Source organism: Vigna unguiculata, unplaced genomic scaffold, assembly GCF_004118075.2.
Source record: "Vigna unguiculata cultivar IT97K-499-35 unplaced genomic scaffold, ASM411807v1 contig_606, whole genome shotgun sequence".
In the NCBI taxonomy this organism is placed as follows: Eukaryota; Viridiplantae; Streptophyta; class Magnoliopsida; order Fabales; family Fabaceae; genus Vigna; species Vigna unguiculata.
The window spans coordinates 1-15,929 of record NW_021011326.1 but is presented as its reverse complement, the minus strand read 5'-3'; the positions used below and the strand labels follow the sequence as shown (position 1 = coordinate 15,929).

Here is a 15,929-nt window from a genome sequence, read left to right as displayed (position 1 = left end):
AGAAACAAATCGAATAAAATAGATATAGGTTTGATAAAAGAATAAAAAGTTTCATATTCTTTTTCTTTTAATGATGTTTAAAATTCTCATTTATTTGATCAAAATACTATTATAAATTCTTAATTCAAACTTTGATTGAAATAATATAATAAAAATTTAAAATTCTTTATAAAATAAATTACCCTCCCAACATTTCTCACCTATATGTTGTAGTGAGTGTGTAATGAATGAAAAAAAAAATGGTTATTACAACTCAACTTAATATAGGCTTATAAGTTATAATTCACTTCTACAGCAGCAAAAGTACGATAAGACAGCTCATTAGGTTGCTTTTGTAAAAATTGGTTACACATCTGAAATAAACAAAATACAAGACCAATCTGGAATTCAGATCATTGAATGACCTACTAGGAGTAATTCATGGGGAACATGTTTCCTAGAATAACCAAAAAATAAAATATGGAAAGATAAATATGGGAACAAAAGCAATCACAGTAAATCCCTTCATGTTAGGATCAGAGTTATCAAATTATTACGGCCATAAACGAACTTCTATTGGAATCAATTTCATCAATTGCTCAATGTACAGCAGAAATCTAATCTGGACATCCAACTCCTTGTAAAGGAAGGAAGAATAACCGCAACCCAAGCTTTTCTGTTTAAACTGATTATCTTTTTATGGAACGAACCACTTCTGTTGTTTCATTCACATACTTCCTTCAGTGCTCTGAAATAAAACATTTTCAGTGGGTATTGATGCTCCAAATTGCTGAGATTTGTTTCCTTGCAATTTTCTCATTCACTGCTGACTAAAAGCAGCAGAAATACACTGCTTTGATGTTGGGAGTTTTCCTTAATCCTGTAGGGACATTACTGCCACGATTATTTGCAGATGCTCTTCAAGAAATTGAGAATTTCAAGATAAGTCGCAATGAAGTTCTGAATATAAGAACCAAGACTAAGATCCATTGAGTCACCAATATGTCAGAACGTCCCTCTCATTGTTCGTGCTTCGGTTCCTCCAACATAAGCAAAAGTTCGTCCTTGTGTACAATCTTTGCCTTTTTACCCTTCTCCACAACAAAAACTCCCTCTGATACCCTTTCATCTTCGACTTGGAGCATAGGCATTAAGCTTTTGTCTATCGTAGAAGAGTTACATATGTCCACCGAACTGCATTTCTGAAATGTGAAGTTCGGACTCAAGCAGCTTCTGATGAAAGAGTGTGAGGCTTCTGCATTTACATTGTGAGTTGAAGGAATACATATGGTTTCGTTGTTTGCAGGATCATAACATTGAATCCCAAATTCAGAATGAATCTTTTCTTTAAGGGAAGCCATCTTATGCTTCTCCCCATGCACTAGTATAACATGCTTGGGGGCGAGAAAATTTACAAGATCCATTATCCCTTTAGAATCAGTGTGAGGACTAAAAGCTAATTGATGAACCTGCCAATTTAAGTCGAGTCAAAGTTATACCAGAAACCAAATCAATTGACGCAATTACCTTCAGTGCTGATTTGTACAATATAGCAGAAGACTACAAGGATTTCTTGTTTTTGGATATTCAAGCAATTCAAGACTAGAAAGACATTAATTTAAATATAAGCAGTATTATAATGTCGTCTTGGTCTTATTTCTATAGCACACAAGTCTTCAAAACAAAAATCTCAAGATAATTGGAGGAACATCGATAGGTGACAGCGACACACAGATTAGTTAAAATCGGGTTTATACCCAGTGTACCAATATCAACTCAAGAGGACAGAATCTGCTATTATAGAACAAAGAAGTGAAAGAAGAAATATGGTTTCAGTTGTATATTAATATGAAAAAGGCATGTCAGAAGCATACTCATCACCTCAAACACCAAGCTCAGGAAAGTAGACTAATGATGTAATACTCTGTGAAAGTCAAGATGTTTATTTTCCTAATTTAAGTTTGCTAATCATGTTATTTTCACCACTGTGCCGATTTATCAACTTGTACATGCAGCTAACTCTGTTCCTACTCATGCCATGTGAAGTTCTATGAACTGACGTTCGTAAAAATAATGAATAGTTAGATATATCTCCCTGTAATTGGGTAGGGGATAATATTTACCTGGCATCGCACATCGATTCTTGTATTAGCGTCCAGATCAACTTTGGCCCGCTTATCTGACATTAATTTATGACCTATCGTTCCAGCCATACAATACCTACAAGAGAACAAAGTAACGGATTAGCAGAATACAACTGGTTTGCGAATATATGAAAATGGAATAGATCAATACATATTTTTCTTAGTTACTTCTAAAAGAAGTACCAACTTCCACATGTTTAAGACAGATTTTTCGGTTGACATGATTAAAAAGTGAACTTTAAGTCTAACTCAACCTTATAAAATTGACTTGAAATGTGAGGTTTGCACTTACTTATATACTATAAATTGCCTTATCTCTAGTAGTTGTGAGAGTTCCAACGCATTCCCTTACATCGAGACATACATCTCAAATGTGAGACTAGACATTAATGGATGATCCAATAGCAAGTTGAACAATAGACCTAACAAACAACAAATTTTGCTAGGATATACTCTAATTCATGACTCTGATACCATATTAAGAAATGAATTTTAAGTATAATTCAACCTCACAAAACCAGTTTGTAAAGTGAAGTTTGCACCTACTTATATACAATGAATTGACTTTATCTTTAATCAACGTAGGACTTCCAACACAATCCTCTCACACCAAGGCATATGCATGTTGACCATGTGACTATACATTAATGGGTAGTCTGATAGCAACCCGATAAGAGATGGAATAATAGATCTAACAGGCAACAAACTTTGCTAGTATAGGCTCTAATTTATAACTTTAATACCATGTTAAAAATTGAACTTTAAGCCTAACTCAACCTTACAAAATTTGATATTTCTCTTGGATTTCTCTTATTCCATTATATAGAAATATTTTCCTAAATCGGTGACAAATATTAGTACCAATTTATCTATTTCCCTTCCCTAATATGACACCTTGTTTCCCCTCAAATTCTCACCAATATGACACCTTGTTTCCCCTCAAATTCTCACCAATCTTTATCTTGTGCTTCTTCGACTTATCCACAACTTTCTGTCACTGTTTTTATTATTTTTCCTTCCTCCTTTCACTTGTTTGATTATTTTACCAAAATCCTTTTTTTGCACAAAATCTGTAGTTTTATTTTCTTTTAATTTTCTTCACTTAAAAACGAGCTTCGGTATAGAAATTGAAATCATATTTTGATTATCAAAAAGGAGTTAGATTCTTTATTTGTCAAGCATGACAACCAAGAGTTAGAATTTTGAATAGCCTCTCCTCTCTCAAATATTAGGGTAGAATTGAATAATTTTATTACTAAGAGTACGTAAAATATATATACATGATTAGAAAACTGATTTTGGAAATATAATAATAACACTTAATGTAATCAAATCCCTATTATTCAGGTGTATAATCAGATCCCTATCATTCAGGGATATTTACATTATAGACTTTATTATAATCTGTTAAATATGAAATAATAAAATATAATTGCTAATAGTCTCTGATACATTAATTTGAGGAGTTCTCCCTAAATTCTGAAACCTCAACCTAGGCTTGCCCCTTCAAGCATTACACTACACATTACGATATATGTTGGTCCATAAGCCATCCAATGATAAATGATCTTATACTTCAAATTTTTTAATTTTTGGGTGAAATGACGGATTTATGCATGGCTGGGCTTAGTTAGTGAGTAAATGGATTTAATTGCAACCTGTAAAATAAATAATATAATGGAAAATCGTGAACGAAATTTTTTTAACTTTTATCTAAAACAATCATGTGAAATCATTCTTATGCTTTTAAAAAACAATCTGACTCGTACACATCCAAAACAATCATTTGCATTTCAATTTCTAAATTTTCTTTCCATCCAAAAATTGTGAAGCAGTCACTTCCTAAATTGATTGCTATCACCAATGTATTTGTATGTACCAGAAGTTTTAGTCAAGCGTGATATTTATCATTAAAGGGCAGTATTAAAATAGCTTCGTGTCCATATGCTTTTCAATGTGACAAGCTAATTTTAGTAAACATTTATCTGCATTTTGCTCATCATGCTATCAAATGGCTAATATAAAGAGAAATAAAGTAAAGAAAAATAAGAAATAGGATTGTACCCCGGCAAAGTGACAAGGTTATTTTCTGACACTGCCCACTGCTTAAAAACTTCAAGTGAAAATCCACCGCTTATCATCCCAGGAGTAGCGAAAAGAACACAAGGACCAGGAGCATTTATCATAGACCTCTCAAACTTTTGAACTGTAACATCCAAACCAGATGAATGAGACGTAGAACTTATCAGATAATACACATAATTTCAACAAAAGCTCTAATCTTAATTTCTTGAGTTTTCACACAAAAGTTTCAATATGGATGCATTCGAATAAGTTTGTTTAAAAGTAAAATTAATATATGTCATATTAGCAAAATTTTATATATTTCCCCACGATACTCCGTTAGGACTTCTACTTTTACTACTCCAGACTTTTACCAACTGACCTTGAAATTTCAATAAAAATTTCATAAGAGATTAAAGATCGCCTAGCATAACAATGACACAATATTCTTCATCTTGCCAATCAAAGTTTGAGGACACACCATAGTTATTTCATATAAAAGAAAATCTGTCAACAAGAATAGAACAATTTCCTTTTGTTTGATTTATTTTTCTTTTCAATAAATTCAAATTTGTCATCACCAGATATGAAAAGAAAATATTTAAAATTTCATATCATCAAAAAGATCTAGCTTTGGTATGTGTTATATAGATGTCAAACCTAAGAATCCGATGGCAGACATTCCTTCTCATAAAACCTGTAAAGCAACTATTAAAGTATAATGCAAATTCTAGAAGAATCTAAAAAAAATATATAAGATAGAGTTATTGAAATGTAAAGAATCTTCTAGAGTATTGGAGAAAAGCCTAGGATAGAAAGAAAAATCAAGAACATTCAACTATGTAGAAAAATCTAGAAGTATTTGCATTAGTTCTAGCTAGGAGTTTCTAGAATAATCTATGGGTCTATAAATACCCATGTATCCTACCATTTTGTAACATCAAGAACAACTAACACAACATCCAATACAACTACTCTCAACTACAAATATACTTCTCCAACTACTACTTTCACACTCTACTATCTACACATTTTCTCTATCCCTTCAACTATCCCTTTCACAACCTTGAATTACTATCAGTGGTACCAGAGCTACGTTCGGTCATCTACTGGGCGTAGATAAACTTTTCAACTACTTCAAAAAAATTAGAACTTCATTCTATACTACTTCCAAAATATTTTCTCAACCTATGGCCACTACCAATCAAACATCATCAATTCCAGTACCTATTTTCACAGGAGAAAATTATGATTTTTGGAGTGTCAAAATGAAGACATTCTTTCGCTCCCAAGATTTATGGGACATTATAGAAGAGGGATTCACTATTCCAGAAGACACTTCCGCTCTTACTGCAGCTCAGAAGAAGGAGTTGAAGGAAAACAAACAGAAGGATTCAAGGGCTTTATTTGCTCTTCAACAAGCAGTTGATGACACTATCTTTCCGAGAATAATAGGTGCCACAAACGCAAAGCAAGCTTGGAACACAATACAAGAAGAGTTTCAAGGAAGTGATGAGGTACGCAATGTTAAACTTCATTCTCTAAGACGAGAGTTTGAATTAATAAGAATGAAAGAATCTGAGACCATTAAAGACTACTATTCTAGAATAAAGGAAATAGTTAGTCAGATGAGAGCCTATGGGGAAACTATTCTTGACAAAAAAATCGTTGAGAAAATTTTAATTTCTATTCCCCAAAAATATGATGCAATCGCAACCGCGATTGAACAAACAAAAGATTTGGCTACATTGTCAGTAACACAACTAATGGGCTCTCTTGAAGCTTATGAACAAAGATTGAAAAGGCATGAAGAAGACTCAGTCGAAAATGCCTTTCAATCAAAACTAAAATTACGGTCTCAGAATAAAGAATATGAAGGAAATAAAAGTAGAGGAGAAATTTCTAGAAATAAAGAAAATTCTAGAAGCTTCCCTATGACTCGTCAAGGAAAATATCCCCCATGTGGCATATGTAAAAAGACAAGTCACATGGAAAAAGATTGTTGGCATCATGGAAAACCTCAATGTCAATACTGCAAGAAATTTGGCCACGTAGAGAAGTATTGTCGTAATAAAAATAAGCATCAAGCAAACTTTGCTGAAGAAAATAATCAGGAGCAACGCTTATTTTATGCCAATCAAGAATCTCCTAACGGAGGAGAAAGTTGGTACTTGGATAGTGGATGCAGCAATCACATGGCCAAAGATCAAAGCATCTTCAAAGACATTGATAAATCTGTCAATGTCAAAGTTCGACTAGGAAACGGTACCACAGTGGAGTCTCAAGGCAAAGGAACTGTCATGGTGGAGACAAAGAAAGGTATAAATTCATCAAGGATGTTTTATTGGTTCCCAATCTTAAGAGAATCTTTTAAGTATTCGTCAAATGATGGAGAATGGATATTCTCTCCACTTTGAGAAAGATACATGCAAAATTTATGATAGTAGAAAGACAAAAATTGGCCAAGTAAAAATGGAGAAGAGAAATAGAAGCTTTCCCATAAGCTTCAAACCTGGAACTAATATTGCCATGAAGGCAGAAGTTGATGACTCGTGGCTTTGGCATAGGAGATTTGGTCACTTCAACACATATGCCTTAAAGCTTCTATATAAGAAAAATATGATGAGAGATCTTCCATGCTTAAAAGAGAATAATGAATCATGCGAAGGATGTCTCCTTGGTAAACAACATCGATTACCATTCTCAACCGACAAAGCATGGAGAGCAAAAGACTTACTAGAGTTGATCCATACTGATGTTTGTGGACCAATGAGGACGCCTTCACATCACAACAACAAGTACTTCATCCTCTTCATTGATGACTTCTCTAGAATGACATGGGTTTATTTCTTAAAGGCAAAGTCAGAAGTCTTTGGAATATTCAAGAAATTCAAGGCCCTTGTCGAGAAGCAAAGTGGAAAACAAATAAAAGTACTTAGAAGTGATCGTGGAAAGGAGTATACATCTCGCGAGTTTGACAAATTCTGCGAAGATGAAGGCATAGAGAGACAACTCACAGTCGCATATACTCCACAACAAAACGGTGTATCAGAAAGAAAAAATCGCACAGTCATGGAGATGGCAAGATCAATGCTAAAAGAGAAAGGTATGCCTAACACTTTTTGGGCTGAAGCAGTCTACACTGCAGTTTACATTTTAAACAGATGTCCAACTAAGGCGGTCAAAGACAAGACTCCTATTGAAGCTTGGAGTGGAAGAAAGCCATCAGCCAAACACCTACGAGTATTTGGATCTATCTGCTACATACATGTTCCTGATCAAAGGAGGCACAAGCTTGAAGACAAGACTATACGAGGAATATTCTTGGGATATAGCACACAATCAAAAGGCTATCGAGTTTACAACCTACAAACAAAAAAGCTCGTCATTAGTCGAGATGTTGAAATTGATGAAAATGCTTCTTGGAATTGGGAAGAAGAAAAAGTTGTTAAAAGCACCACTTTAGTTCCAGTGCAACAATATCAAGAAGAAATTCAAGAAGAGGCAGAAGCTTCAAGTACGCCTTCTCCACCTCCATTAGAAGATTCTTCACTAGAGTCCACTCCAAGACGAGTAAGATCTTTGGTAGACATATACGAAACCTGCAATATGGTCATGATTGAGCCTAACTGTTATGAGGAAGCATCAAAGCAAGAAATATGGGTCAAGGCTATGGAAGAAGAGGTTAAAATGATTGAGAAGAATAACACTTGGGAGCTTGTAAACTGTCCTCAAGGAAAAGACATCATTGGAGTGAAATGGGTATATAAAACAAAGTTCAATCCTGATGGAACTATACAAAAGCACAAGGGCAAATTGGTCGCAAAAAGTACTGCACGACAGAAGATCAAATTGCAGATATCTTCACAAAGGCCTTACCAAGACCAAGATTTGAACTACTACGCGCTATGCTTGGAGTTACCGAATTTGAATCAAGGAGGAGTATTAAAGTATAATGCAAATTCTAGAAGAATCTAAAAAAAATATATAAGATAGAGTTATTGAAATGTAAAGAATCTTCTAGAGTATTGGAGAAAAGCCTAGGATAGAAAGAAAAATCAAGAACATTCAACTATGTAGAAAAATCTAGAAGTATTTGCATTAGTTCTAGCTAGGAGTTTCTAGAATAATCTATGGGTCTATAAATACCCATGTATCCTACCATTTTGTAACATCAAGAACAACTAACACAACATCCAATACAACTACTCTCAACTACAAATATACTTCTCCAACTACTACTTTCACACTCTACTATCTACACATTTTCTCTATCCCTTCAACTATCCCTTTCACAACCTTGAATTACTATCAGCAACTATTCACACTTCTAGTCTTTTAGGGCACCAGTTACAGCTGCCAGTCAACTACCACATGTTAGCCATTTCACTCCTTTTGCCCACTATAATCAAACCCTTACCATTAAAACAAAATCATCCCCAAGCCATCACGTTTTTGCCATGAGGAAGCTAATGCTTTAAATATCAAATTCGTTAATCCTTTGGCAAACTGTTACAATTACTGAATTTAAAGAAATATAATCTCAGACTTAGGAATGTCCCAACGTCAAGGCTCTGTATCACAGCATTAAAGATATGTAACAAACATTGAAAAAGGAACAGTTTACAGAAATGTTAGTGAACATATGAATGCATAAAGATGCCAGACAGAATATTTATGATATGACAAAAAAATATTGAAATTACCATTCTTAAAATCGAAAGCATTATGTTTAGAGTATGTATCTTTAATCTTCTGGCTTGTCCAACTAATAAGCATTTTATAATACACATTAACTTGGACTGTTAATCCTGGAAACAAAGAAATGGAGTATTAATATGAAGCACAGATCCCAACAACTAATGGAAAAATAGAAACATTGTCCGAAAAATAGACTAGTCAATAAGTTACAGAACTGAGCTGTATTTTATTATCTTAATCTGATTCATTGAAAAGGACAAGGAAAACTATTCTGCAATAAGCCTACATAGAGTGAACAGTGCAGAACAAGAAGCTTTGGTAAAGAATAATGCATAATCAGCTCTAAACCATTATGCTTATACAATTAGTTGTTCCCATATTTTTAAATAATGTCTTTTAGATAATGTAAATCTTAAGTTACAATAAGATATTATTAGATGCTGTAGTGATTATTGATATTACATGAGATAGAAGTAAGGAAAATATGCTTAAGAGAGTGATTCATCTCTTTTAGCTCATTCATTCATTTATAGGAGTTCCTTACATAAAAAATACTAAAATCTAATGATCAATCCAACAGATATAGGTCAGATAAGTAATACTATGCATAAGTTAACCTATTATAATAAGTTATCCCATCCAGATAAGTTACACAATTATGAAACTCTCCCTCCAACTAGAGCATATAGAATGTACATACGTACCAAACTTGGGAGTATATAAATTGAACTAGAGGAACTATGACTTTGCTTTTGACAATAAATCAACTAATAGTATTACTCGCAATTTTGTCCATCGCAATAGAACCATACACAAAGAGATAGACTGACACTTAGAGATATATCGACACTTCAGCAACTGTAAGTATTGCTTCCTACATCCCACCAAGACTTCAGCTAACAGATATATTATAAAGGGACTTCCCACACAACAGTTTCATGATCTTACATACAAGTTGAGAATGATTGATATCCATGTACCAACTTGAGGGAAAGTGTTGAGTTATGAGAAGATATTATTAGAAATGGTAAATATCAATATCAAGATATTGTAGGGATACAAAGAGTTGTTATTTCATTAATGCAATTATCTTTAGGGTGATTAAGTAACCTCTTCTACTCGTTTCAAACTAAGAAATGAGAATTAGAGTTTATGTTTTCTTCCTTACATCTCTTTAAAGTGTAAATTTACTATTATGTGATAATAACTGCCTTCTTTGAAAATTAAGTGGAAGTCATCATTATAATTACAGAAATTGACCACAATAGCTTTTCAAACATTTGGAAGGGGAAGAATGACAACTTCTCTATATTTGCAATTATGTTTATTATACATTGATAGTTATCATTAAAATGACAATAATATATTTTATAATATCCAAAAAGTAGGGAAGAATGCTGAATAACATAATAATCCTAAACTAACAAAAGTTTCTTAATCTGTCATAGTCATTCTCTCCCTCTAAGATATTGTGTTGATATTCTAACAATATACACCAATAAAAAATATTTCTCCATTTGCAATTACAAATTCTGGATTTTTATTAAATCAGAATGTAAAAATTTCCTTAAGAAACCATTCAGGGAGATTTCATCCAAGGAATCTCCAACCTTCTCCATGGATCCTCACTAATTCCACTAGGTCTACTGCTAAAGATCCACCGCTGTCATCTCCATTTTCTGATTCATCTGAACTTCCCCACCCAATGAGGCTCTCATCATCAAACATTTTCCAGAACCTCATTGATTCTTATTTCAGCTTGCTTCCTTCATGCTTGTTTTTTTATAGGATATGATCAAAATATACAAAAACAGAGATCTAGAAATGATATACAAAAATAAGGATACGTAATTTACTACTCCTATAGAAATTTGTGACCACCCTCTCAATCTTTAGTCAGAATCTAAAACTGATGTATACCCTGTCATACTCTTTCATCTGTCCATCATTAACTGACTAACAAATCGAGGAAGTTCACATTCTGTTGGTGTTTTGTACAGAAGCTCTGAAACCTTTCTACTTTTAGTTTGGTAGTCAAGTTAGCTGAGAGTAGGGAACCCGTGATTAACATGTTTGTAGTGGTGGTTTATCTCTTTTCTGTAATAAAATAGCTATTTTTAAATTAAAAACCATACACACAGATAATCCTTTCATGGTTCAATTTTAAAAACTAGATAAGCCTCTACAGAAAAATTTCAACACAGGATTTGAGATAATGTCACAAGACAAAAAAATGCAATAATACATGGCCTTAGTGATTATATCGTTAAAACAAATAAGACTGGCTGTTTTAGTGGGATAACGGGGAGCAACTCTGGTTAGGGTTACTACAACCTCAGTACTGGCCAATTAAGCCTCAATGGAAGATTTCCCAAAAAATAAAGTGTGTGCTGTGCAGAAGACAGTTCCTTATTTAATTTATTGAATGTACATAATATGTTTATAAAAGTAATTGTGAAACTTAGGAAATAAGATAAAATCTTGTTTTCTATAAATGGGAAGGGTTACAGTGAAATGATTATGTATAGTTTACATACACAAAAACAATAGATCAAAGAAAGATAATTGACACAAAAGTATACGCTGAAACGAACCTGCTGAGAAATAGATAGGAACCTTCAAATTCATGCGTTCCCAGTAGTCCTCCAACAAAATGCATAGTTCCTAGATATTGTAACAGCTTCGTAAATATAAGACAACCATTACATATATATCATACTTTTGAAATTGAACTGGTCACTAAAAGACATCAATTGAGTGGCTCATGGTTTATTAATATAACCTTAGTGAAATTGTTCTTTTTTAAGGTCTTTTAAATTATTAATTAAGATATATTAATTTTCGAAAGATCTCTCAAAAATACAGGCAAAAATAATTGATAGTTTCTCCAAAATATGTTGAACCAAACACATACTTAGAATTATAAGTGAAATAGTTGCTTGGACTTCATCCATTAGCTATAACAAATAGAAAGATAAATTACAATCTGTGAGATGAATTAATAAGAATACCTGAGCTCTTCCAACAGCAAATGTTGGAATAAGCACCTTGCCTCCACTTGATACACATTTATGAACCTAAATAATTTAATTTGAAAATTAATACCCAACGTCAGAGTAGGTGTGGGTCGAGTTCATTTTGAAAAACAAAAAGCAAAAAATAAAAGAGAAAATAATGTAACTTGATATCCATCTCTAACACAGCATGTAACTGTCCTGCTTCCTTCCAAATAAACACAACAACCCCTTTTAAAATTAAAACTAATGCTATTAATACATTTCACATAGACACAATGGTGATAAACTTTATTGCATAAAATATTTTATACTTGTTAGATGATATAATATTGTGTTTAGTAGTTGGGCTCAGCCCATTATGTATTTTTGGGTTTGGTCCATTATCAATATAAATAAACTATCCTTTGTGTAGGGTTTACACAAGGGAGATTAATCCCAAAACCCTATTTCATCTTATTTTACATGGTATCTAGAGCTTAGGTTAGTTTACTACAGTCACTGTCCAGCCGCTCATTGCCGCCATCACCGTCGCTACCGCAGCCGTCGTCGCCGGAGCTGCAGTTTCGATCGACGACCAGGCGACTCCAACGCCGCAGAGATCGCCGGAGTTCCCACGCGTCTCCACCCATCGCCGCAAGCTCCGGACGCCGCCCCCTCTCCGCCGCACGTGATGGTGCGTCGCCGGTCGTTTTCTGCACCGATCAACTTCGCCTGAATCGCCTTCTTGAGCTCTTTCTGGATTTGTGGTTGTTGTTTCAATCAGAGCACCTTCAATTTTTAGGGTTTCTCCCTCTATGGCTTCTTCCGCTACCAATTCGGGTGTGTCGTCTTCAAGCACTCCGCTATCTGAACCCTCTGTTTATACCAACTACGTCAATGTGCATTTATCCATTGACAAGTTGGATGGCACAAATTTCGCGACATGGGCATCCGATATCAAACTTTGGCTCAAGAGTCAAGGATATGAAGATCATCTCACCCAGAGTGTAACTACAGTTGCTGCAGATTAAGTCCACCATTAAATCATCGCTGAAACAAATGTTTCGTTCATATGAAACATGTTCAGACGTTTGGGCACAGGCCAAGTTGTTATACACCACTGACACTCAGCCCATGGCTGAATATTTGGGCAAAATTCATGCCCTTCTCCATGAGTTTAATGAGTTATTGCCTCCGGCCTCCACTCCAGCTGAAGAACTTGAGCAACGGTCAAAGTTCTTTATGTTATTGGCATTACATGGTCTTTCTGATGAATATTCCCATGTTCGCGACCAGATTTTGGGGTCTCCTGTTGTGCCCAACTTCACTGCTACTAGTTCTGCCCTTTTACGTGTGCCAAAAAAACAAATCATTGATATATCTACTTGTGCTGATGATTCCTCAGTCTTGGTCTCTCAGCGGGATGATCGCATCGTTCTCGCAAGCCGGGAAAGGGACGACCAAGTGTGACCATTGTGGCAAATTAGGCCACAAGATTGACAAATGTTATGCTCTACATGGACGTCCTCCTCGGTCTGCTGTAGTGGTTCACTCTGATCCTCCTCCCCGATCAGCGACTGTGGATCCTGCTTCATCTGATACCGCAGGGCACCCTGCCATTTTCAACGACTTTCTCAAATGGTATGAGGAACGTCAGAGTTCTAGTTTCACTACATCTGGCTCTGTTGCACGCACAGGTACATCATTGTTGGCCTAACTCACTCTGATTCTCTTGGTCCTTGGGTTCTTGACTCAGGCGCCACAGACCATATTACTGATAACAAATCTTTGTTTCTTCTTTGTCTTGTCCGGATCATTTACCCTCAGTTACAATGGCTGATGGGTCTAGAGTCTCATCTCATGGTGTTGGTACTGTTAATATTTTTCCATCCATATCCATTGATCATGTTCTTTATGTTCTTGGGTCTCCATTCAATTTATTATCTGTCAGTCGGCTAACTCGTTCTCTTGATTGTATTATTTCCTTTACTAAAGATTCTGTTTGTTTACAGGACCGGGAGTTCGAGACACATGATTGGCACCGGATGTGAGTCTAATGGTCTGTATCATCTTCATGCACAATTTGGTCATCCCAGCCTTGCCAAACTGCAACAACTTGTCCCCAACTTTTTCAAGTTATCTAGTTTCTCGTGTGAGTCTTGTCAATTAGGAAAGCATAGTCGTAGTTCGTTTCCTTGTAGTGTCTCACAACGGGCTTTGTCCCCTTTTGCATTAGTTCATTCGGACATTTGGGAACCTAGTCGTGTTAAGTCTACTTTAGGTTTTCAGTATTTTGTTACTTTTATTGATGATTATTCAAGATGTACTTGGTTATATTTAATGAAAAATCATTCTGAGTTGTTCTCTATTTTTCAATCATTCTTTCATGAAATTAAAACACAGTTTGGGGTTTCTATTCGAAATTTTACGGAGTGATAATGGTCGTGAATATCTCTCTCAATCCTTCAAACATTTTATGGCTTCTCAGGGCATTCTTCATCAAACATCATGCGCTATACACCCCAACAAAATGGAGTGGTTGAGCTCAAGAATAGGCACCTTATTGAAACAACTCACACTCTTTTAATTCATGGTGCAGTTCCTTCACATTTTTGGGATGATGCGGTTCTTACTGCTTGTTATCTTATTAATCACATGCCTTCTTTAGTCTTGCATAACCAAGTTCCTCATTCTATTTTATTTCCTCACGACCCTCTTCACCCTTTACCTCTTAAAGTCTTTGGGTCCACATGTTTTGTTCATGATTTAGTCCTGGCTTGGGATAAGTTGTCTCCGAGAGCCCACAAATGTGTCTTTTTAGGATTCCCCCGCTCACAAAAAGGGTATAAGTGTTTCTCTCCTTCCCTCAACCGTCATTTAATCTCCGCTGATGTCACCTTTGACGAGTCTTCTTTTTACTTCACACACCCCTCTTCTCGTTGTGAGCCACCATCTACTACTATAGATATCCCTATTGTGTGTGATCCTCCTAGTGTGCCCACTTCCAGTGCCACCTCGGATTCTCCCTCAGTCACCTCCGAGTGTACCTATTGTGGATAGACCACCTCTTCAGGTTTATAGCAGAAGACACTGTTGCCAACCACCAACACATGACTCATATCAAGTGCCGAGTTATTTGTCTCCTCTGGTTCCAACAATCGAGTCTGATCTTCCCATTGCCCTTTGTAAAGGTATGCGTTCTACCCGTAATCATTCCCCTCATTATGCTGCTTTGAGTTTATCATAGAATCTCTCCATCTTTCTATACATGCCTTTCGTCTATTTCCTCTTTGTCAATTCCAAAATCTTTAGGTGATTGCACTAGCCCACCCTGGTTGGCGTCAGGCCATGCTTGATGAATTGAGTGCTCTCAGGCATAGTGGAACATGGGATCTTGTCCAATTACCATCCGGGAAATCTGTTGTTGGTTGCAGGTGGGTCTATGCTATCAAAGTTGGCCCTGATGGTGCTGTTGACCGTCTCAAAGCTCGTCTTGTTGCCAAAGGTTACACACAGATCTTTGGTTTGGATTATGGTGATACTTTTTCTCCAGTGGCCAAGATGGCATCTGTTTGCTTATTCATTGCCATGGCTTGCTCTTCGGCAATGGCCTCTTCACCAACTTGATGTCAAAAATGCATTCCTCAATGGCGATTTGAATGAAGAAATTTATATAGAGCAACCTCCGGGTTTTGTTGCTCAGGGGGAGTCTTCTGGATTGGTTTGTCGTCTTCACAAATCTTTATACGGTCTAAAGCAGTCTCCTCGGGCCTAGTTTGGAAAATTGAAAATTTGGATTGGATTTTTTGGATTATCCATATTTAAAAATCTTGATTTATAAAATGGATATCCAATCATAGGATATAAAATGTAAATTAGATTGGAATCCATATCCATTAAATGGATTAGATTTTTAATAAAATGGATTATAAATGGAGTGAATTGGAGCAAAAGTGGATTGGATCAAGAAGAAAATTAAATTTTTTCCCACCCCTACTAAAAATTATTAAGAAAAAAAAAAACTCTCCCTCTTTATAAAAAAAAA

At 35.3% G+C, this 15,929-nt stretch overlaps 1 protein-coding gene across 2 annotated transcripts; it reads right to left on the bottom strand.

The window, feature by feature from the left end:
* Window positions 1-302: 302 nt before the first annotated feature.
* Window positions 303-12,007, bottom strand: LOC114172477 (cleavage and polyadenylation specificity factor subunit 3-II-like). 2 transcript variants are annotated; one of them, XM_028056934.1, is made up of 6 exons: window positions 11,900-12,007; window positions 11,483-11,552; window positions 8,894-8,998; window positions 4,188-4,329; window positions 2,103-2,199; window positions 303-1,448 (listed from the first exon to the last, which is right to left on the bottom strand). In XM_028056934.1, the coding sequence occupies exons 2-6, from the start codon at window positions 11,514-11,516 to the stop codon at window positions 999-1,001; spliced, it is 828 nt and encodes a 275-aa protein (XP_027912735.1). In that variant the 5' UTR covers window positions 11,517-11,552; window positions 11,900-12,007; the 3' UTR covers window positions 303-998. The 2 variants fall into 2 exon arrangements, with proteins under 2 accessions (XP_027912735.1, XP_027912736.1); XM_028056935.1 differs by lacking the exons at window positions 11,483-11,552; window positions 11,900-12,007 and adding exons at window positions 4,848-4,895; window positions 8,506-8,589 and having other exon boundaries at window positions 8,894-8,965.
* Window positions 12,008-15,929: the final 3,922 nt, after the last annotated feature.